Consider the following 24833-nt stretch of genomic DNA (forward strand, 5'->3'; position numbering starts at 1 on the left):
TCTGAATACTAAGGGTACATGCCCACAGTGTTTTCAGCGTTTTGGAAGCATAGCGTTTTCACTGTGTCCAAAACGCGTTCTACATTACAAGCCCAGTGGATGGGATTTATAGAAATCCCATGGACACTGTGCTCGTTTTTTCCCGCAGCGTAAATTGACATGAGGCGTTGCTTCCAGAGCCGCCGTATACCAATTTATACTGCTTATCCGCGAGTGTTCTCCGCAGGGAGAACAGAGAAAGTCCGCAGCTGTCCAAACACAGATCATAGGCACAGGCGTGTCCTGATCGTGTGCATGTACCCTAAGGGATACCAGACTACTGCTTAGCCATATTTTCTCATCTGCAAGAGTGTGGAAGACTATTATTCACAGGCCACATTGTAGAGCTGGATCAACTCTAGCAGGCAGAGTATGTACACTAGATTCCTGGCTCACCTCCTGGAGAACGGGGATGACCGGTGGATTCCTCTGCTGGAGAAAGTACAGCACCATAAGAGTATATGCATATGAAGAAAGGCTACCACGGGAGGCATCTCCTATGTCGCACATCTTGATTTAAAAAAAAACAAAAAAAAACTTCATAAGACTATGAACAGAAATGATCTTATAATAGATAAAGATGGTGTTAAGAACTAAAGTTTGTACCTTGGTGAACACTTTCATAATATAACACAGATATTTCACTCTTGAGTCAATTGCAGCATATGATGCTAAAAGACGAGTGTTGTGAAGAGCCTGCAAAACAAACATTTGGGCGTAATTTGTAGGATATGTATTCAATAGACTATAAAATCACAGTAGTTATTAAAAGAATAGATGCAATCCTAAAAAGGATTGTAGAACTAGAAAGCCCTCACAAATAATCCATAATGCAACAGAGACAAGCCCCATCCATATGCCCTTTTAGCACATGATAAAGAGGGATCGTCGTCCCACGTTTTCCCTTCTGTGTAAAAGCGGCTCTTGTTTTGGTAGTCTCGAGTGGTCATCTGAAAGCTGCAGTGATTGGCAAAGCGATGACTTTCCAGGCTGCAAACTACAAAAGGATGATCTGTGAGGTGGCTTTTAACATGCTCATTTATCGTTAGGTCCAGAAATATTTGGACAGTGGCCCAATTTTTGATTTCAGCTCTGCATGTGACTTCTATTTTTCAAATGAAACAACTGAGAAGTGCAGACTTCTAGGTTTACTTAAAGGGGTTCAACAAAAATTTCCTGCAAAATGTTTAGGAATTTCAATCATTTTTCTCTCAAGGCTCCTCATTTCAGGGGCTGAAAAGTAATTGGGCAAATTTACTTTACCATAAGATAAAAAGGTCATTTTAATTCTTCGTAGAGAATCCTTAGCAGGCAATGACTGGTAACGTCTATGGCTTCCAGACTTCAGGCACTCTAGGTTTCTGTGAAGCTTTGCTTCACTGTAGCTGACTTCGGTTGTTGAGATTTTCTGACTTAAAAGCATAACCATTTTCATTTCCTAAAACAATAGTACACATGAAAGTAAGTAACTATGTAATGTTTGTTATCAGAGAATTCGGCTGCTTTCTCTGCCAAAATTGGTCATTATGAAAATTCTCAATTCTGGAGGTAAAAATCTGTATTCAGTGAAGACTGAACATATTACAAAGTTGCTTACTTTCATGTGTACTATTGATTTAAGAAATTAAAACAACGGTTACGTTTTAAGTTTTGACTAAAGCATGTGAAATACATGCTCAATGGGGTTGATATCTGGTGACTGACTCAGCCATTGCAGAATATTCCACTTCTTGGTCTTAAACTCCAGTGTTGCTTCCACAGCATGCTTTGGGTCATTGGCCATCTGTTCTGTGAAGCACCGTAGAATCATCCTTGCTGCATTTGGTTGAATCTAAGCAGGAAGTATCACCCTGTACACTTCAGAATTCATCCGGCTGCTTCTATCCTCAGTCACATTATCTAAACCAGGGGTCTCAAACACGCGGCCCGCATGTTGCCCCTCAGTGTAGTTCGTGCAGCCCCCAGGCCCGTGCCCCTGTTCACTATCGCGGCAGGTGCAGGGGCTGCAGCCACTGTCTGCACTGTATGTCAAATGAATGTGTTGTCGGTGCTGCGCTCTCACGCCGGCAATACAATCATCTCACATAAATCACTGACAGTGACACTGCACCTGCCACGATAGTGAACAGGGGCACGGGCCTGAGGGGCCGCACGAATCAGAGATGAGGCAGCGGAGGGAGCGCGGGACAGGTGAGAAGAATGTGTGTGTGTGTGTGTGTGTGTGTGTGTGTGTGTTGGACGTTAACCCCTTAGCGACCTATGACGTACAGGGTACGTTATGGCTCCCTGGTACTTAAGGACCCATGACGTACCCAGTACGTCATGGCGAAATCGCAGCCCCGGTGGCTGCTATCGCTGCAAATACCTTAGATTCGGGGAGGAGGGGACCTCAGGAAGGGTGGTGTCTCCTCCCCGGACCTACGGAGGCTGTGATTGGCTGATGAACGCCGCTCAGCCAATCACAGCCACTAATGTTTCAGCCATTGAAAATCGCTGAAACATTGAAATCCAGCCAAGATCAGGGCAGCTGTAGCCCTGATCATTGGCTGGAGCTGGGTGACCTGTGGTTCACCCGCCCCCAGCTCTGATTGGAGAGACCGGCCTTGTGATCGATCTCTCCAATCACTGTGGATCTGGGGCCGCAGACCACTCCCCTCAGCTTCACTCCGGCGTCTGTGGAAGGTGAAGGGAGCTGCTGACCCATTACTACAGGATGGGGACAAAGTGCGCACATTACTATGAGATGGGGATAAGGCTGAGGACATTACTATAGGATTGGGACATTACAAGGATGGGAACAATACTATTGGATGGGGACATTATTACTATAGTATGAGGACATGACTATAGAATGGGGACAAGGCTGGGGACATTACTATAGGATGGGGACAAGGTGGGTGCATTACTACAAAATGGGGACAAGGATGGGGAACATTACTTAAGGATGGGGACAAGGATGAGCACATTACTGTGGGATGGGGCACAATACTACAAGCGGACAAGGATGGGCACGTTACAACAATATGGGGAACATTACTAAAAGATGTTGGTCAAAAATTTCTATATAGTGCTAATTGTAAGACTATTAGTTACAAGAAAGGAATAAAATGTAAAAAAAAAAAAAAAAAATGTTTATATTTAAACAAAGAATGTGCACGTTTTCTATAATGAACAAGTGAAAATGTTCAAAATCAGTGATCCCAAGGTGTGCAAATAAAATATATATATTATATATGGTACCAATAAAAATGTCACTTTGTCCTGCAAAGAATGCGGCCCCCCAAAATTATTTTTTTTTCCTCTGTGCGGCCCATACACCCAGCCGAGTTTGAGACCCCCTGAACTAAACAATAGTGACCCAGTGCCATTGGAAGCCATGCATGCCCATGGCATCACATTGCCTCCACAATGTGTTACAGAGGATGTGGTGTGCTTTGGATCATAAGCCGTACCAGGCCTTCTCCATACTTTCCTCCCCATCTTTTTGGTACAGGTTGATCCAGGTTTCATCTGTCCAAAGAATGTTTTTCCAGAACTGCACTGGCTTCTTTAGGGTTTGGTGTGTTTTTTTTTTTTGAAAGGGGGGGGGGGGGATTAATAGTTTGCACCTTGTGGTGAACCCTCTGTATTTGCTCTCATGAAATCTCTTTATTGTAGACTTAGACACTGAAGCCCCTGCTTCCTGGAGAGTGTTCACTAGAGTGGATGTTGGAAGTGTTTTTTCTTATCCATGGAAAGGATTCTATGATCATCCACCACTTTTGTCTTCTGTGAACGTCAAGGGTTTTTTCCTTTTTTTTTTTTTTAGTTGGCAAGCTCAGAAATGGCCAAATCAACAGTTTGGAACAGTCTGCAAAAATAGCGCACTAACATTCCTTTCATCTCTGATGGATCTCTTCTTTTCTTTAGCCTGGTCTGTTTCTCTTCCGTTGAGAGCTCCTTTGACCGCATGTTGTAGGTTCACAGCAACAGCTTCCAAATGCAACACCTGGAGTCAGTTCAGACCTTTTACCTGCTTAATTGATGGATTAAAGAGGAAATGGTGCATTAAAGAGCTTATGAATAGCCTAAAATTAAAACAGAGTCTTTAAGCCCATATTGGTTATATAACTATCTTGAATAGGTTTTGGTACACATCTAAAATGACAAAACTTTGTCACTGTCCAAATATTTCTGGACTTAACAGTATAAGAGTGTCTCAATAATCCTCTAATATAAAACAACTAGATTCTGACTATATTGTAGTTTTGTCTGCATAAAAGTAGTATTGCAGTCATATGGTTTTCATCCACAGTTTATTTATACAGCACTAAGTTGTAGGCAAACAAGGAAAAAGGTGTCAAACTACCTCAAAATGCAAGAAAACCTTTGGAAAGCACAAATCTGAGATCCTGCATTTTAATGATTTTCTGCTAGGTCATGTTAATTTCATTTCCTCTCCTAAATACATTGGCAACAGCTTAGCAATGTGCACGGAAGGAAAGCTGCAACCACAGATGGTGGAAAAGAGTGAACTTCAGAGACCGGATTTACTTTATATGGTGTCCACAATACTCCATCATTAAAGTGAATCTGTCAGCAGGTTTTTGCTACCTCATCTGAAAGCAGCATGATATAGGCAAAGACGCGTGACACATTGTTGGATTCAAACTACTGTTTAGAATTAGCAATGCAGCATGGCTCAGAAAGTTAACCCGCCCACACCAGGCTCTCCATGTACAAAGTCTATAGAAAGGTGATATACAGCTAGGGGGTCGCAGTCAGACTAGTGTAACCAGCAATGATAGTCCCAAGTGATAAACATTCATTATAAGTAAACAGCACACAGGGTTATAAATGACACGTGCTTGAGCTGTATATCAGCCTCTATCTCGAGATCTTCAGATTACATAGCAAAAACCTGCTGACAGATTCCATTTTTAACATCAATTCCATATAGTTACCAGTGTGTTATATAAACTGATGTCTCCTTCAAGTCCACTTCTTGCATGGTAGAACTTTACAATTGGCACTTTAGCCGTGGTAATGGGAAGAATGTTCCTCAAACCTTAGAGGAAAGAAAACAAGTGTCATTAGCACGTGACAAGGTGTTTTTCTCTGCTCTTGCTCCTATAAACGTATTGGCCTGCAAACAATGTGATAGGCTGCACATTATGTCAACACTAAAGGTTACCCTGATGTCTTTTAAGATGCCTTGCCAACTCTTCAATGGTTTTTATAGAATCTAGTTCCTAGAGGGTAAAAAAATAAATAAAAATTAAAATAAGCAAAAAACATTTTTCAGTGTCATTACACACCACAGGATTTTACTGCAGCCAGTTTAAATACCTCTGCGCTTTCAAGGCCCTCAAATGTCATGCAGATATCCAAGTCACTCTGTTTAAAGCCAAAGCCATTTTTCGAGGACCCAAACAAATTCAACTTGGCTCCTATAAGGAGAAAGGTGTAGGGGAAGAAACCAGTTCAATCTTAAAGGGTTGTAATTAATCATAATAGCATCATAGATGGAAAAAAAAAGGGAATAGTTAAGTTATATAAACCTAAATGTTAAATACAGTATACTTGCCTTTAAATTCACGCCTGATGAAATCCTCAAGATCATGTCGTATATGTTCCCGGGCTTTGTCTTCTAGGGAAGTTGGACAAAAGTCATCTGTGCAAGACAGACCAGTGATAAATAAGACTTAGCCCCAGGATGCAGCAAATCTACATTAAACATTTACAGCTATAATCCAAAGAAGGGAATTTTGTTTACTTACCGTAAATTCCTTTTCTTCTTGCTCCTATTGGGAGACCCAGACAATTGGGTGTATAGCTTCTGCCTCCGGAGGCCACACAAAGTATTACACTTTAAAAAGTGTAACCCCTCCCCTCTGCCTATACACCCCCCGTGCATCACGGGCTCCTCAGTTTTGGTGCAAAAGCAGGAAGGAGGAAACTTATAAATTGGTCTAAGGTAAATTCAATCCGAAGGATGTTCGGAGAACTGAACCATGAACCAAAAGAACAATTCAACATGAACAACATGTGTACACAAAAGAACAAACAGCCCGAAGGGAACAGGGGCGGGTGCTGGGTCTCCCAATAGGAGCTAGAAGAAAAGGAATTTACGGTAAGTAAACAAAATTCCCTTCTTTGTCGCTCCATTGGGAGACCCAGACAATTGGGACGTCCAAAAGAAGTCCCTGGGTGGGTAAAAGAATACCTCGATAAAAAGAGCCGAAAACGACCCCCTCTTACAGGTGGCCAACCGCCGCCTGAAGGACTCGCCTACCTAGACTGGCGTCTGCCGAAGCATAGGTATGCACCTGATAGTGTTTCGTGAAAGTGTGCAGACTAGACCAGGTAGCTGCCTGACACCTGCTGAGCCGTAGCCCGGTGCCGCAATGCCCAGGACGCACCCACGGCTCTGGTAGAATGGGCTTTCAGCCCCAAAGGAAGCGGAAGCCCAGAAGAACGGTAGGCTTCAAGAATCGGTTCCTTGATCCACCGAGCCAAGGTTGACTTGGAAGCCTGCGAACCCTTACGCTGACCAGCGACAAGGACAAAGAGCGCATCTGAACGGCGCAGGGGCGCCGTGCGAGACACGTAGAGCCGGAGTGCTCTCACCAGATCTAATGAGTGCAAATCCTTTTCACATTGGTGAATTGGATTAGGGCAAAATGAAGGTAAGGAGATATCCTGATTGAGATGAAAAGGAGATACCACCTTAGGGAGAAATTCCGGAACAGGACGCAGAACCACCTTATCCTGGTGAAAAACCAGGAAGGGGGCTTTGCATGACAGCGCTGCCAGCTCCGACACTCTACGGAGCGATGTAACTGCCACTAGAAATGCCACCTTCTGCGAAAGACGTGATAAAGAGACATCCCGCAGCGGCTCGAAAGGTGGTTTCTGAAGAGCCGTTAGCACCCTGTTAAGGTCCCAGGGTTCCAGCGGACGCTTGTAAGGTGGGACTATGTGGCAAACTCCCTGCAGGAACGTGCGGACCTGCGGAAGCCTGGCTAGACGCTTTTGAAAAAATACGGATAGCGCCGATACTTGTCCCTTGAGAGAGCCGAGAGACAAACCCTTGTCCATTCCGGATTGAAGGAATGAAAGAAAAGTGGGTAAGGCAAAGGGCCAGGGAGTAAAACCATTATCAGAGCACCAGGATAAGAAGATCCTCCAAGACCTGTGATAGATCTTGGCGGACGTTGGTTTCCTGGCCTGTCTCATAGTGGCAATGACATCTTGAGATAACCCTGAGGACGCTAGGAGCCAAGACTCAATGGCCACACAGTCAGGTTGAGGGCCGCAGAATTCAGATGGAAAAACGGCCCTTGTGACAGCAAGTCTGGGCGGTCTGGGAGCGCCCACGGTTGACCCACCGTGAGATGCCACAGATCCGGGTACCACGACCGCCTCGGCCAATCTGGGGCGACGAGAATGGCGCGAAGACAGTCGGACCTGATTTTGCGCAGCACTCTGGGCAACAATCGCCAGAGGAGGAAATACATAGGGCAGTCGAAACTGCGACCAATCCTGAACTAATGCGTCCGCCGCCAGAGCTCTGATCTTGAGACCGGGCCATGAATGCCGGGACATTGTTGTTGTGCCGTGACGCCATGAGATCGACGTCCGGCGTTCCCCAGCGGCGACAGATCTCTCGAAACACGTCTGGGTGAAGAGACCATTCCCCCGCGTCCATGCCCTGTCGACTGAGAAAATCTGCTTCCCAGTTTTCTACGCCCGGGATGTGAACTGCGGAGATGGTGGAAGCTGTGGCTTCCACCCACTGCAGAATCCGTCGGACTTCCTGAAAGGCTTGACGACTGCGAGTGCCGCCTTGGTGGTTGATGTATGCGACGGCAGTGGCGTTGTCCGACTGGATCCGGATCTGCCTGCCCTCCAGCCACCGATGAAAGGCCAATAGGGCTAGATACACTGACCTTCTCTCCAGAATATTGATCTGAAGGGATGACTATCGGAGTCCAGGTTCCCTGAGCCCTGTGGTGGAGAAAAACCGCCCCCCACCCTGACAGGCTTGCGTCCGTGGTGACCACAGCCCAGGTGGGGGGTAGGAAGGATTTTCCCTGCGACAGAGTTGGGAAGGAGCCACCACTGAAGTGACGTCTTGGTTGCAAGGGAAAGAGAGACGTTCCTGTTGAGGGAAGTCGACCTCCTGTCCCATTTGCGGAGAATGTCCCCCTGGAGTGGCCGCAGATGGAATTGCGCGAAGGGCACTGCCTCCATCGCTGCCACCATCTGCCCCAGGAAGTGCATGAGGCGCCTCATGGGGTGTGACTGACCCCGAAGAAGAGATTGCACCCCTGCCTGCAGCGAAAGCTGCTTGTCCAGCGGTAGCATGACTACTGCTGACTGAGTATGACACTCCATCCCAAGGTACGTCAGTGATTGGGTCGGTGTCAACTTGGATTTTGGGAAGTTGATGATCCACCCGAACTGCTGGAGAGTCGCCAGAGCGACGGAAAGGCTGTTTTGACACGCCATCTGAGAGAGTACCCTGACCAGAAGATCGTCTAAGTAGGGAATCACCGAGTGGCCCTGAGAGTGTAGGACCGCCAAAACAGATGCCATGACCTTGGTGAACACCCGTGGGGCTGTCGCCAGGCCGAAAGGCAATGCCACGAACTGAAGGTGTTCGTCCCCGATGGCGAAACGCAAAAAGCGTTGATGTTCGGGTGCGATCGGCACATGGAGATAAGCATCCTTGATGTCGATCGATGCTAGGAAGTCTCCTTGTGACATCGAAGCGATGACCGAGCGGAGAGATTCCATCCGAAACCGTCTGGTGCTCACATGTCTGTTGAGCAGTTTGAGGTCCAGAACGGGACGGAACGAGCCGTCCTTCTTTGGCACCACAAACAAGTTGGAGTAAAAGCCGCGACCATGTTCCTGGGGGGGAACAGGGATCACAACTCCTTCTGTCTTCAGAGCGTTCACCGCCTGAAAAAATGCATCGGCTCGCTCGGGGGGCGGAGAGGTTCTGAAGAAACGAGTCGGGGGACGAGAGCTGAACTCTATCCTGTAACCGTGAGACAGAATGTCTCTCACCCATCGGTCTTGAACATGTGGCCACCAGGCGTCGCAAAAGCGGGAGAGCCTGCCACCGACCGAGGATGCGGTTCGGGGATGCCAAGAGTCATGAGGAGGCCGCCTTGGAAGCAGTGCCTCCTGCGGCCTTTTGGGGGCGTGACTTGGACCGCCACGCATAGGAGTTCCTCTGGCCTTTCTCCGGCCTGCTGGACGAAGAGGATTGGGGCTTGGTGGAGGGACGAAAGGACCGAAACCTCGATTGTATTTTCCGTTGCTGAGGTCTCTTCGGTTTGGACTGGGGTAAGGAGGAGTCCTTTCCCTTGAATTCCTTAATAATCTCATCCAATCGATCGCCAAACAAGCGGTCGCCAGAAAACGGCAAACCGGTTAAGAACCTCTTGGAAGCCGAGTCTGCCTTCCATTCGCGCAGCCACATGGCCCTGCGGACTGCCACAGAGTTAGCGGATGCCACCGCTGTACGGCTAGCAGAGTCTAGAACTGCGTTCATGGCGTAGGAAGAAAAAGCTGACGCCTGAGAAGTCAAAGACGCAACCTGCGGAGCAGAATTACGTGTGACCGCATTAATCTCAGCCAGACAAGCTGAGATAGCTTGGAGTGCCCACACGGCTGCAAAAGCCGGGGCAAAAGACGCGCCCGTGGCTTCATAGATGGATTTCACCAGGAGCTCTATCTGCCTGTCAGTGGCATCCTTGAGCGATGAGCCATCTGCAACCGATAACACAGATCTAGCCGCCAATCTAGAGACTGGGGGATCCACCTTGGGACATTGAGCCCAACCCTTAACAACGTCAGAGGGGAAGGGGTAACGTGTGTCAGTAAGGCGCTTAGTAAAGCGCTTGTCCGGAACCGCTCTGGGCTTCTGGACAGCATCTCTGAAGTTAGAGTGATCGAAAAACGCACTCAGTGTACGTTTAGGGAACCGAAACTGGTGTTTCTCCTGCTGAGAAGTCGACTCCTCTACAGGTGGCGGTGGGGGAGATATATCTAACACCTGGTTGATGGACGAGATAAGGTCATTTACTATGGCGTCCCCTTCAGGTGTATCAAGATTGAGAGCAACGTCAGGGTCAGAGCCCTGAGCTGCGACGTCCGCCTCGACCTCCAGAGAGTCCTCAAGCTGGGAACCCGAGCAGCGTGAAGAAGTCAGGGAAGATTCCCAGCGGGCCCGCTTAGCTGGTCTGGGACTGTGGTCCAGGCAGGAGTCCTCCATGTGAGACCTAGGGCCCCCCCTGGGAACGTGCTGCGGCGCGGACAGAGAGGGGCCTGGAGGCGAAGATCCAACAGGGCCCGGGGCCTGTGTAAGGACCGGTCTGGACTGCAAAGCTTCAAGCAGCTTGGCAGACCATTTGTCCATAGACTGAGCCATGGATTGTGAGAGTGACTCAGAGGTTTTCAGCAAAAACTGCAAACTCTGTCCCTGCCGCCTGGACAGGGGGAGCAGGGGTTCTACCTGAGCTGAGGGGCCCACTAGTGACCGAGGCTCCGGCTGAGCAAGCAAAACAGGGGTTGAGCATTGCTCACAGTGAGGGTAGGTGGAACCCGCAGGTAACTTAGCCGCACAAGAGGTACAGGTCGCAAAATAACCTTGTGCCTTGGCACCCTTGCTCCTTGTGGGCGACATGCTGTTGTCTCCTAGGAGAGTGATCACTGAGGGTATATGGGAAAGGGTATACAGTCCGACCGAACAGAAATATATAAATATATATAGTATCTATTCCGGCACCCTAAGGGGACCAGCACCGGGTGACCGGTGTGGCTTACCGACCGCTAAAAAGCAGAGCGTGTGTCCTCCAGATTCTCTGCCTTAGGTCTCCCAGCGTTGCAGAGCTCTTTCCTGGAAATCCTCCACAGGCAGAATGCCAAAAAAATGGCTGCCGGAGCTCTCTGGGGAGGAGTGGGGCCGTGGGCGGCGCTAGAAAAGTGCGGGAATCTGGAGTCCCCACAGTGATCAGTGAGGGGGGGGAAACATACAGGATGCTCCGGCCCTCACATCCGACGTCAGGTCGGCGGTCCCGCCCTTACCCCTGATAGACAGGCCCGGGGGCGGGAGTTTTGCTACTAGGCCGCAATTGAAGCCCGGGACTAAATTTAAGACCGCGGCCGACAAGCAGGCGCGGAAGTCCGCCGGCCGTCACAAATAAGCAGCTGCTGCAGCGTCCGGGATGAAGGCGCTCCATGCACATCCCCCATGGGGATACAGAGTACCTTAGTGATGCAGGGCCCGGTCCCTGAGGATAAATAAACTCCTGTCCGACAGATTCCCACAGGGGCTGCGGAGGGAGCACGGTCCCAGTGAATGGATGACCGCTCAGGATCCCACTTCTCACAGAGCCGCTAAGGGATGGTGAAGGAGACGGCATGAGGCTCCGGCCTTTGTACCCGCAATGGGTACCTCAACAGCACCGCCGACGTAGTGGGGTGAGAAGGGAACATGCCGGGGGCCCCGTGGGGGCCCACTTTTCTTCCAACCGATATAACTAAAATGAGAATGCATGAGTGGATGTGTGCCTCCTTCCACACAAAGCATAAAACTGGGGAGCCCGTGATGCACGGGAGGGTGTATAGGCAGAGGGGAGGGGTTACACTTTTTAAAGTGTAATACTTTGTGTGGCCTCCGGAGGCAGAAGCTATACACCCAATTGTCTGGGTCTCCCAATGGAGCGACAAAGAAATATAAAATTTGCTACCTCCTATTAAAGACATTTTTCTAAAAGCTTGGAATACCAGATGTAAAGCATAGCACTGCAACTGGCAGTCGCATAGAGAATGAATAAAGCAGTGATGCACATGTCCAGCCTCTGAAGGCAGTTGGGGGTTCACGTGCACAGACCCTTGCCAAAGCAGCAAGTTAGTAGAGGTTTGGTTCGGACTTGGCAAAAACCCCAATGGAAGTCACCGATTGATAGTACAAGTCTCCGCCCACATACAGCCAGCCATAAGCAGAATACTTCTGGGTTTTTTTTGGTGGGGGTGGTTGTGTTACACACTACATCCAATCACGCTGTTATCCCCAGTGCCGTTCAAACACTGGAAGTGTCTCACATGGTGCTAAGCACCGATCATACCCAAGCACAGCTATGCTTGTGGTCAGCATACGTAAAGCTTTCGAACGTTTTTCTTTTTTAAATATAAAAGTGTGTTCAGCCCGAAAACTGAACATCGGGTTCGCTCATCTATACATAGCATCTCCCAAATCTGCTCTACACCAGATAGAACACAGAAGGAAGAAAACTTGAAATCAACAGGCACCGGAAGATACACTGGACTTTATTATAAGCGTGTAACATGCAGCCCATCCTTCCCACCCGCTGAACACTCACCGTAACACTGGATACAAACTTGATCCAACAGCTGCCGGAATTTAGCAGTGAGCGGGGGCAAGGGTTCCAGTTCAATTTTCTTAAAGTCCTCAGGACAGTCCTTTTTTAGATGCCCTTCTTTCTTGCACAGGTTACACACAACAGTGGGAAGCTGAACAACAAAAAGAAAAAGCCTACATAAAATTTGAAAGGGGTTACTTTTCAGTTCACAAGTATAACAGAGGACTATTGCCCAGCCCGCTAATTGGAGAAAACGGTGTCCGAGCACATGTGTTCTGCATGGGTAGACTAGAAAGAGCCTCTGCCACACATCTAAACTTCAGAAAGAACAATAGAAACAAGATGGCTGTCCTTAAACAGTGGGTCTTTGTGCTTAGGAGACTGTCTACTTTATGCTGCCAATAGTGAGGATCACTTTCAAATAAACTTAACCCCTTCATGACTAACTCCGTACTACCGTATGTCTGTTATTAGTCATCTCCCTGTCTTTGATGGGGGCACACATGCAGAGTGGCGCTCCACCTGCAGCTGTTACATGCAACTGTAAATCTCTGACCCCTCTTCAGCATGCCTGCAATGCAGATGTGCTGTCACAGCCAAATCGGTGCAGGTACAATGTCAATGTGGAACTATTACTGCGCTGCTGAAGATAGGACAAATCCAGGAAAAGTTTAATGCAAGGTGGTTTAATTCTACGCGTTTCAAAGTGTAACCCCACTTCATCAGGAAATCCACCAATATTACCTGATGAAGAAGTGGGGATACAATTCGAAACGCATAGAATTAAACCTTTCCTGGATTTGTGTAATATCTTCAGCAGCGCAGTAATTGTTCCACATTGACATTGTTCCAGCACAAATTTGGCTTTTTCAGCACGTGGACTCTGCAGCAGCTGGTTACAGGCTTTAAGTCTGGTTGTGTGACACCTAACCTAATAAGGTGAGCACATTCCCGTACTTATATGTGTATATAGGATAAGACCCTATTGCGCTCCCCCCCCCCTCCCCTCAGCTTTTCAGACAGATGTGCTGTCATGACAGCCAGGGGTCAACTGAGACGCTGTGTGTCATCACCATACTCCTATGAACACCAGCCATGGCCAGTGAGCATAAGAGACACTGGTTTCATATATACCGTATTTTTAGTTTCATAAGACACACCCTAAAATTTAGAAGCGGAAAATAGGAAAAAATAATTTTTAATGTTAACATGAGGGTCAGTCTTCTAATTCTAGTGCGTCTTATGTCTTATAATATCTCAAGGGAGCGGGGGGGGGGGGGGCGCGGCGATGGAGCGGCTCAGTAAGGTCTCAGGAGGCAGGGTTGGCGATGCTGTGGGCTCAGAAGAGGGTGTGTTGCGGCTCAGGAGGATTACTGGACAGAGGGTCAATGATACAGTGGGCTTGAGGGTGCCGCGGCGGCAGGTGCCATCAGCAGTAGAACTGAGGGCTCCATTGCATTGCCCACGGTTGACGAGATGGACTTCAAGAAAATGGCCGCGGAGGTGGCGCATGCGCAGATAGGATTCCACAGCCATTTTCTTGAAGTTAATCGCATCAATTTGCGCATGCGCCGCCTAGACTGCCATTTTCTTGAAGTCCATTGCGTCAATTGTGGGCAATTCAATGGAGCCCACTGTCACATTGACGCTTGCTGCATCGCTGACCCTTAGTCCCGTGACCCTCCTGAGCCGCTCTGGTAAGCCATATCCGGATTATAAAACGCACCTCCAGTTTTGGGAGGGAAAAAAAGTCTGTCTTATAGTCCGAAAAATACGGTATCTCTCTAATACATAACAGATGTTTGTGTGTGTGTGTCTCCGTTAAAGGAATGATTAAAATAAAAAAACAAAAAAAAACAAAAACACCAGCTTGAAGTGCAAAAAAGCCCTCACAGCTTCACATCCCCAAAAATGTGTCAGTATTCTATTCAGCTAATGGTTAGGACTGTACACATTTGCTGTCAAAATCCCTTTAAATTGTGCCTATAAATTCAGAAAATGTATGAAGGACTGTCACTGCATGTGAGTGAATGTTGACAAACATTTCAGTAGTAAAGAAAATCACAGCTTAAAAAGGTGCAGTTCTTTGCTTTATACAGTGGGTACGGAAAGTATTCAGACCCCTTTTAAATTTTTCACTCTTTGTATCATTCCCAAGACTCATGGCTGTACTAGCTCAAAAGGGTGCTTCTACTCAATACTGAGAAAAGGGTCTGAATACTTATCACCATGTGATATTTCAGTTTTTCTTGTTTAATAAATTTGCAAAAATTTTTACATTTCTGTTTTTCTGTCAAGATGGGGTGCAGAGTGTACATTAATGAGAAAAAAAAAATATGAACTTTTTTGAATTTACCAAATGGCTGCAATGAAACAGAGCGAAAAATTTAAAGGGGGTCTGAATACTTTCCGTACCCACCTTAAGTCTTCTGAAAACGGGGCAAACATTTTAGCCAAGTAAACGGTTAATAAACATATCTAAACAGTGGCTTTCAGACCTACCTTGCCTTTTGTAAATGTTGTTTTTTTGAACTCGTAGAACAAGGAAACATCTTCATTGATGGAGCTTTCAGCAAGTGGCAGAGGTTTGTTGGCATCTTCTGGAATCTGGAGCACCTTGCCAGAAAATGTTTTATTATTAAGGCCCTTTGAGCAGTTACCAGAATCTAGTCCAGTTTGGTCATCTTCAGACAACAGTCCATCCACCGAGCCAGTGTAAGTGATCTGTAGCTCATCGTCTAAAGGTCTGCTGTGATTTAATATTGATGAAGACTCATCATCTACCTCGTCCTCCTCATCATCATCTGAATTAGCTACAGCTGGCCGCTCACAGTCATGGACAGTTTCCTCTAGCTCATCTGTACCCTCTGTGCTCTCTTCCTCCAAGTAACCTTTTCCAACATATAGTCTGCTGTTCCTCAAGGCAATCTCTTCACCCTCAATCACAATACCTCCTTCAAAATCAGACAAGCTGTCAGTTTCTTCATTGCCTGGCAAAGCCACATCTCCAGTTTCACTATCTTCCTCATTGCTTTGATCAATCACCATGTAATCACCAGGCCCTTCATTTTCCAGTAAAGGGAGGTCATCATCTGAATCTTCACGAGGACTTTCTGGTTCTTCACAGTCCTGCAAAAAATCTTCTGGGTCATCCAAAATAATCTCTTCTGTTATACAGTCAGCATCTTCAAGATTAACATCTGGGTATGTTACATTATACACTAGCTGTTTCTTTGCTGTACTATTCGATTCTTCTGAAGAGTTTCGTGGATAGGGTTGTGCAATTACAGGAGAGGCCGAACTATCGTGATCGTCTATGGTCAAATCTTCAAGCTTCTTGCTTATGATCTCAACAGGGTTTGGAGAACCGCCTTTGTTACCATTTGTGGATTTTTGAGTGCTGGTCTTTCTAGACTTGGTTTGAGGCATAGCAAAATATTTGTAGGTCGTCTTCAAACAGTGAAGAAGGTACTCGTACACCAACTGACTGTTCATCGATCTTGCAACATTCCTCTTTACAGAGTAAGGATCTGTTTTTAAAAAAAGATAATTATTTTGAAGGAGCCATATTATAAACCAGTCAAAACCAAGCATTTAATTCAATCTCCATAACTCGTCTCGGGATAGTAAATCAGAATTTGAAACTCTAGGCTGTGTTTTCATGCTGCTATAATAAATTATGGCCTCCAGAGCTAGACTCCGCTAGCATTACCCTACTCTTAAGGGTGCTTTACACTCTGACATCGCTAGCGATGTCGCGAGCGTTAACACCTGCCCCCGTCGTTGGTGCCATGTGGTACCATAGCGAACATTATCGCTACGGCAGCGTCACACGCACATACCTGTTCTGCGACGTCGCTGTTTATGCCGAACCATCCCTCCTTCAAAGGGGAGGTGCGTTCGGAATCACAGCGATGTCACAAAACAGCCGTCCAATAGCAGAGGAGGGGCGGAGATAAGCAGCCGGAACATGCTGCCCACCTCCTTCCTTACGCATTGCCGGTGGACGGAAGGAGATGATCGTCGCTCCTGCGGTGTCACACAACGATGTGTGATGCCGCAGGAACGAGGAACAACCTCGCTACGTACGAAACGATTTTTGGTAAATGAACGACCTCTCATATACCAACGATTTTTGTCTCTTTTGCGATCGTTTAAGGTCAGCTCCTGCCTGTCACACGCTGCGATGTCGCCAACAACACCGGATGTGAGTCACAAACACTGTGACCCCAACGATATATCGTTAGCAATGTTGAGCGTGTAAATGGCCCTTAATACCACTTTTTAGGCAGTTCTGCATGAGATGATCTGAGCAGAGTATACCTTTGTACATTGTATTTACTTAAAGGCAGTCTGTCACGAGGTTCTCATAGTATAGTTCTTCTATAGCCATGTATCTTGCCTCATGTGCAGGGCATTACAGTTAAGGTATCCATGGTAACAACAATACATATCGACAGTGTTACCTGTGGTCGTAACCATGGATACCCAAGCTGCAATGCCCTGCATATGGAGTAAGAGACATGGCTATAGCAGGAGAACTATACTAAACTTCTAATTGGAGGTATTTGCGAATATTATGCCTATTACAAATTGGGATAGGATCTTTGTGATGGGAATACCCCTTTAAAAGAATTGTTTAGATTATCTATTTGGGCTCCACAGTAGTAATCTGAAAAAGGGAACCTTTCACCACTTTTTTGGCGTATAAGCTGCGGCCACCACCACCGGGCTCTTATATATACAGCATTCTAACATGCTGTATGTAAGAGCGCAGGCCGCTGTGAGAACATAAAAACACTTTATAATACTTACCTAACTGTCGCGCGGTTGGCCATATGGGCGGCTCCGTTCTCCGGTGCCGCCTCTTTTGCCCATCTTTGTTCTTCTCTAGCCGCGGTGCATGACGGGTCCGGCGTCATCCACACTCGCCAGCATTCAGGTCCTGAGCAGGTGCACATTGATCTGCTCTGAGCAGGGCAGATCAAAGTATTGTAGTGCGCCTGCGCAGGATTGGCGAGTGTGTATGATGTAGACGGCGTCATGCACCTAGGCTTCAGAAAGAGGACGAAGATGGCCGAAAGGGGAGGCGCCCGCACCGGACAACGGAGATGCCCATAAGGCCCACCGCACGACCATTAGGTAAGTATTATAAAGTATTTTTATGTTATCACAGCGGCCTGGGCTCTTATATACAGCATGTTAGAATGCAGTATATAAGAGCCCGGTGGTGGTGGCCGCAGCTTATATGCCACAAAAGTGTTGACAGGTTCCCTTTAAGTGGTGTGATGCCACCAGAATTCTCTTTCAACCTGTTTATACACCTACTTCACAAAATCACATACCTACCATCATCGAAGCAGACTGACTGGTAAAAGTCACTCAGAAGTTAACCAATAAGCCTATTGCCAGAACTAATCTGCTCATCAAATTAGTATATGTAGATATTAGCTTGGCATTAACCTTAAGCAATGTAGAGGCTCCTAGTTAGAAGACAGCTGCAAAAGGCAACCATCATAAAAAAGGGGGCCCCTGCTGTAAATTAAATATAACAGCTAGGACTAGCTTCAGAAGGTAACCAGGGATTTATACTATATTTACCAAATTAATTTAACAATCAGGAGGACCAAAACTAACCTCCAAAAAGGTGGATCCCATTATTGGCTCTTTAGAGAAGGCTGGTTTTAATCTAAAGATCCATTGAGATTCCATTCTCAAAATCCTGTTATCAAATTCCCCACGTCTCAGACGGTCTCATCTTTTCGATGCCCTGAATTATCAATCTGGTATCTACTCCATGTGTTATCCTATGTAACTTTTAGGTCACTGGCATTTTGCCATATAAAACTGTTTATAAATCCTCAGTTACAATAACACTTCTATTTGCTCCTAAAAATCCAACTTTTCTCCATGTATTCACAAGCCTTCCAAAAGCTGGATCTGAAGGTAGCAGTAATATGACTGATTAAAGCGCACCAATCACCAGGATTTTCGTATATAACCTAAAGCCAGTGCCATCTTGCACTATCATGCTGATTCTATACATACCTTTAGTTGTCAGCTAGGATGTATAGGTTTTAAAACACAAGCAAGTAAAGTTTGTAAAATGAGCAGCTTTTTGAGTGACTGCAGCTGCCGATCAGCTGGGGTGGGTTTTCATAGTGATTCCCGACCTCCTGTCTGTTGTTCCTCCCCCTTTGTTATTTATGCTAATTCTATTATAGAATCTTTTTACTAAGAGGCTAGAAGGACCTGTGCTGATGTCATACCCATCTGACCAGAAGAGGCAGGGCCTCAATCAACAGAAAAATAATGTTGTTTCCTGGTATCAGCTATGTTGGCTGAGGCCCCACCCCTTCTGGTCACATGGGTATGACATCAGCACAGGTCCTTCTAGCCCCTTAGCAAAAAGATTCTATAATAGAATTAGCAGAAATAACAGATAAGGGAAAAAACAACAGACAGGGGAGCGGGAATCACTATGAATACCCACGCCAGCTATCAGCTGATCGGCAGCTGCTGTCATTCAAAAAGCTGCTCATTTTGCAAACTTTACTTGCTTGTGTTTCAAAACCTATACATCCTAGCTGACAACTAAAGGTATGTATAGAATCAGCATGATAGTGCCAGTACAGCACTGGCTTCAGGTTAAATAGGAAAATCCTCGTTATTGGTGCGCTTTAAGCCATGTTGCATCGTCAACTGTTGGAGATAAGTGGCTATGGACTAAATCAGTCCCTCAGATATTGATACTTTGTAAAACAAAAAAAAAAAAACAAAACAAAAAACACATTTTAAATCCCAGTCCATCCTCAAAGTCTCACAATAATTTTGTAGTATCTCCACCACTTCCTTAAATATTGTCAAAGGCAAATCAAACTACACTTTTCTTCTCTAATTTTTGGGACTGACAAGAAAGCGATTTGTTGCTTTGGCCTGATGGTAAGCTGATGCTAGGATACCCACGCTTATCAAAGTTTCCCAGTTCTCTAACCCAGCTTTCAAATATTCCAAATGATTAAAGGGAACCTGTCAGGTCCAATATGCACTCCAAACCATGTGCAGTTCTGGGTGCATATTGCTAATCCCTGCCTAACCGCCCCTGTATACACTAGCATAAGAGATCTTTAGAAAAAGTATTTCTAAAGCTCTTTTACCGTATGCTAATGAGTACATGGACTAGCCCCCTGTGCATTAGTTCCCTGGTCGCCCCTCATTAGCATGTTAGTACACCCACAGGGGTCTACTATCATGCTAATGAATACGCAGCATCACACGATAATCTCACTCACCTCTCAGCCTGATGCTGGATTTTGGCTTAGTGCGCATGACACAGACTCCGGTGTCATGCGCACTGAGCCGAAATCCAACCATAGCGGTGGAGAGGTGAGTGAGCTCATCCTGTGACGCGGTGTATTCATAAGCATGTTACACCCACAGGGGTGTATAAACATGCTAATGGAGCCAACTAATGCCCAGGGGGACTAGTGCCCTCGCTCATTAGCATACGGTAATAGATCTTTAAAAACACTTTTTCTAAAGATCCCTTTATCTATACTAGTGTATACAGGGACTGTTAAGCAGGGATTAGCAATATACACCCAGAACTGCTCGTGGGTCTGGGTGCATATTGCACCTGATAGGTTCCCTTTAACAATATTACATCAATAGAAGCAACTATTAGGCACTGTGCTCATGTTGCTTTTTTCCTCGCAGATATTAATCAATACTGTAAGGAAAAAATGCATCCCAACAAAGTAATGAGAATCCTGAAGTGATATGCACACGTTTCTTTTTATCTCCCTGCAGAATTTGTTGCAGAAAAAAAAGCAGCACGTCAATTATTTCTGATTTTTTTTTCCTGCATTTTCTGTATCTCAATAGATAAAAAGCATGAACAAAAAAAAAAAAAAACCCCACAATAAACCTTGCTTCTTTCCTGCCGAAACATTCATTTATGGAAAAAAAAAAAATCTGCTACATCTGCCCATAGCCTTAAAGTGCTTAAAATTTGGTGCTATGATGCCAAACCTTAATATATTGTACTAGGCCAATTCGGTAATCATAAATTGGTCTTGATAACCATCTTCATGTTCTTACCAATTTTCCCTGTATCCTAGGATAGAGGTGGTATCGGATAGATTTTATACAAGGCACTGTTGAATAGTTTTTTTTTTAAAAAACAAAAAAAAAAAAAAACAAAAACAAACCACGTAACTAGAAGTTATATTTACTAAGAGGAATTGTCCACCTAAGTCAGTGAACAAACAGTGATGTGGGCAGTGTAAAGCTGGTGTCACACTAAACGACAGCGACAACGACGTCGCTGTTACGTCACCATTTTCGGTGACGTAACAGCGACCTTGTAAGTCGCTGTTATGATCGCTGCTTAGCTGTCAAACACAGCAGAAGCAGCGATCATAAGGTCGCTGTGCTACATGTTCAGAGAGCAGGGAGCCGCGCTTAGCGCTGGCTCCTTGCTCTCCTGCAGCACACATCGGGTTAATTAACCCGATGTGTGCTGCAGCTACATGTCACAGTTCAGAGAGCAGGGAGCCGCGCTTAGCGCTGGCTCCTTGCTCTCCTGCAGCACACATCGGGTTAATTAACCCGATGTGTGCTGCAGCTACATGTCACAGTGCAGAGAGCAGGGAGCCGCGCGCACTGCTTAGCGCTGGCTCCTTGCTACAGTATACATCGGGTTAATTACCCGATGCGTACTGCAGCCACATGTCACAGTGCAGGAGCCGGCACTGGCAGCAAGAGCGGAGGCTGGTAACCAGCGTAAACATCGGGTAACCAGGGAAAGGTCTTCCCTTGGTTACCCGATGTTTACGCTGGTTACAGCTTACCGCAGCTGCCAGTGCCGGCTCCTGCTCGCTTCATTTCGTCGCTCTCTCGCTGTCACACACAGCGATGTGTGTGTCACAGCGGGAGAGTGACGACCAAAAAATGAAGCTGGACATTCAGCAACGACCGGCGACCTCACAGCAGGGGCCAGGTCGTTGCTGGATGTCACACACAGCGACAGCGACGGGACGTCGCTGCAACGTCACAGAAAATGGTGACGTAGCAGCGACGTCGTTGTCGTCGTCGTTATGTGTGACACCAGCTTTAGGCTGTGTGCACATGTTGAGTTTTTTTATGCAGATATGGTGGATTGTTGCCCAAATCTGCATGACAATCCTTATACCAGCAAAGTGAATGAGAATTCTGAAGTGCTGTCCGCACGTTGCTTCTTTTTTCTTTGCAATTTTGGGTGCAGAAAAAAAAATCTGCCGCTTGTCAATTGTTGGTGCGTTTTTTTTTTTTTCTTTCTGTCAGCCGTTCCAGGCATGGGTTTTCCACACAAAAAGGCGCACCAAAGAGGCATGTGTTTGGTGTTTTTCAGCCACAAGGTGTGTATTTTTTGGTGCTTTTCTTTGCCATGTGTCTTTTGTGACTAATCTGCAGCATGTGCACATGCCCTTACAGAGCTTCATTAAGCTGGTAGATAAGACATTGATTTTTATCAAAAGTGCAGAAAGCGGCTCAGTAAGCGATGCATACCTGGAACCAAGATCTCTACCCCTATATCACTGTGCTCTTGAATCTGATGGCAAAACTCTAGTGACTGATTCCCTTTAATATGTCACAGTTTCAAATACCGTGTTTTTCCAAAAATAAGACAGTCTTATAATTTTTTTTTTTTACCCCCCCCCCCCCACTTCCCCTAAAAAAGGCACTAGGGCTTATTTATGGAGAAACATGGTTGGGGAAAGTTTACCCCCCAAAAAAGCAGACACCCCACTTCCCAGGAGACTCGTACTTACCAGACTGACGTCTGCATGGCTCCCAGGTCCTCCCAGTGATCTCCGGTAGGAGCTGCACGTCGTCCTCCCCTGCTTCTGGCTGGCTGACACACATACTACATCCAGCGTTACAGAATACTTCTGGAGCCAGGGAATGATGGGAGGAAGTCACATGTTCAGCTTGCAGGTCCTATAAGCAAGCACTCTTGCGCTCCACTGCACAGCCTCCCAGGATTCTGCCAGCCAGAAGAAAATCGGTGTCGCTGGATGTGGTATGTGTGTGATGCGATGTGTGTATGATCGGATTGTGTGTATGTGATCGATCGGAAGTGAAGTGTGTGTGTGTGTATTCAAATGTGTGTGGGTGTGAGATCACTGCAGATCCTCTGCCCTTGTGTCAGGTGAGTGCGATTGCTGAGTGCCCACTGTCTATAATGAAGTGCCCTGCAGTAGCTGTAACTTTTAGCTGCATGGACACTTAATTATTGAACCGCGACTAGGGCTTATCTTCATGGGAGGGCTTATATATAAGCCTTGCTCCAAAAATGCTGAAAGAAGGGAATTTTGTTTACTTACCGTAAATTCCTTTTCTTCTAGCTCCTATTGGGAGACCCAGACAATTGGGTGTATAGCTACTGCCTCCGGAGGCCACACAAAGTATTACACTTTAAAAAGTGTAACCCCTCCCCTCTGCCTATACACCCCCCCGTGCATCACGGGCTCCTCAGTTTTGGTGCAAAAGCAGGAAGGAGGAAACTTATAAATTGGTCTAAGGTAAATTCAATCCGAAGGATGTTCGGAGAACTGAAAACCATGAACCAAAAGAACAATTCAACATGAACAACATGTGTACACAAAAGAACAATAGCCCGAAGGGAACAGGGGCGGGTGCTGGGTCTCCCAATAGGAGCTAGAAGAAAAGGAATTTACAGTAAGTAAACAAAATTCCCTTCTTTGTCGCTCCATTGGGAGACCCAGACAATTGGGACGTCCAAAAGCAGTCCCTGGGTGGGTAAAAGAATACCCCGATAAAAAGAGCCGACAACGGCCCTCCTCTTACAGGTGGGCAACCGCCGCCTGAAGGACTCGCCTACCTAGACTGGCATCCGCCGAAGCATAGGTATGCACCTGATAGTGTTTCGTGAAATTGTGCAGACTAGACCAGGTAGCCGCCTGACACACCTGCTGAGCCGTAGCTCGGTGTCTCAATGCCCAAGACGCCCCTACGGCTCTGGTAGAATGGGCTGTCAGCCCTGAAGGAATCGGAAGCCCAGAAGAACGGTAGGCTTCAACAATCGGTTCCTTGATCCACCGAGCCAAGGTTGACTTGGAAGCCTGCGACCCCTTACGCTGGCCAGCGACAAGGACAAAGAGCGCATCAGAACGGCGCAGGGGCGCCGTGCGAGACACGTAGAGCCGGATTGTTCTCACTAGATCTAACAAATGCAAATCCTTTTCACATTGGTGAATTGGATGAGGGCAAAATGAAGGTAAGGAGATCTCCTGATTGAGATAAAAAGGGGACACCGCCTTAGGCAGAAAGTCCGGGACCGGACGCAGAACCACCTTATCCTGGTGAAATACCAGGAAGGGGGCTTTGTATGACAGCGCTGCAAGCTCTGACACTCTTTGGAGTGATGTAAGGGTATGTGCGCACGTTGCGTACTAGCCGAGCAGCGTAAAAGGTGCGCTTCAGAGCGCAGCTGAAAAGCTCCGTTCTGAAGCGCATGGTGCCGGCGAGAACGTGCGCTCTGCCTGCAGCTCCTGCCATAGACAGAGCAGGAGCTGCCGGCAAAGCGCACGGAAGAAGTGACATGTCACTTCTTTTTGCGCAGCGCTTCGGCAGTAGCCGAAGCGCTGCGCTCTTAAACGCCACGTGCGCATGGCCCCTGCACAATCTCCATAGACTGTGCAGGGGACGCATGCAGTTACGCTGCGCTACAAAGCGCAGCGTAACTGCATGAATTTACGCAACGTGCGCACATAGCCCCACTGCCACTAGAAATGCCACCTTCTGCGAAAGACGTGATAGAGAGACATCCCGCAGCGGCTCAAAAGGTGGTCTCTGAAGAGCCCGTAGAACCCTGTTGAGATCCCAGGGTTCTAGCGGACGCTTGTAAGGTGGGACTATGTGGCAAACTCCCTGCAGGAACGTGCGGACCTGCGGAAGCCTGGCTAGACGCTTTTGAAAAAACACGGAAAGCGCCGATACTTGTCCCTTGAGAGAGCAGAGAGACAAACATTTGTCCATTCCGGATTAAAGGAAGGAATGAAATGTGGGTAAGGCAAACGGCCAGGGGGTAAACTCCTTATCAGGGCACCAGGCTAAGAAGATCCTCCAAGCCCTGTGATAGATCTTGGCTGACGTTGGTTTCCTGCCCTGTCTCATAGTGGTAATGACCTCTTGAGATAACCCTGAGGACGCTAGGAGCCAGGACTCAAGGGCCACACCGTCAGGTTGAGGGCCGCAGAATTCAGATGGAAAAATGGCCCTTGAGACAGCAAGTCTGGTCGGCCTGGGAGCGCCCACGGTTGACCCACCGTGAGGTGCCACAGGTCCGGGTACCACGACCTCCTCGGCCAGTCTGGAGCGACGAGGATGGCGTGGCGGGAGCCGGGCCTG

At 47.0% G+C, this 24833-nt stretch overlaps 1 protein-coding gene across 2 annotated transcripts in view; it reads right to left on the minus strand.

The window, feature by feature from the left end:
- The window catches only part of TUT7 (terminal uridylyl transferase 7), a 160246-nt gene that overhangs the window by 52924 nt on the left and 82489 nt on the right, over positions 1-24833 (minus strand). For both annotated transcript variants that reach the window (XR_012724787.1, XM_075318525.1), the window contains exons 13-20: positions 14922-15949; positions 12420-12570; positions 5606-5692; positions 5368-5468; positions 5213-5270; positions 4983-5086; positions 646-735; positions 436-549 (exon numbers count right to left, since the gene is read on the minus strand). Coding sequence is in view for 1 of the 2 variants with exons in the window: in XM_075318525.1 (XP_075174640.1) it covers positions 436-549; positions 646-735; positions 4983-5086; positions 5213-5270; positions 5368-5468; positions 5606-5692; positions 12420-12570; positions 14922-15949 (1733 nt within the window). In the remaining variant the exon portion in view is untranslated. The remainder of the gene's footprint in view (positions 1-435; positions 550-645; positions 736-4982; positions 5087-5212; positions 5271-5367; positions 5469-5605; positions 5693-12419; positions 12571-14921; positions 15950-24833) is intronic.

The sequence above is a fragment of the Anomaloglossus baeobatrachus genome, chromosome 1 (genome assembly GCF_048569485.1).
Source record: "Anomaloglossus baeobatrachus isolate aAnoBae1 chromosome 1, aAnoBae1.hap1, whole genome shotgun sequence".
Lineage (NCBI taxonomy): Eukaryota > Metazoa > Chordata > Amphibia > Anura > Aromobatidae > Anomaloglossus > Anomaloglossus baeobatrachus.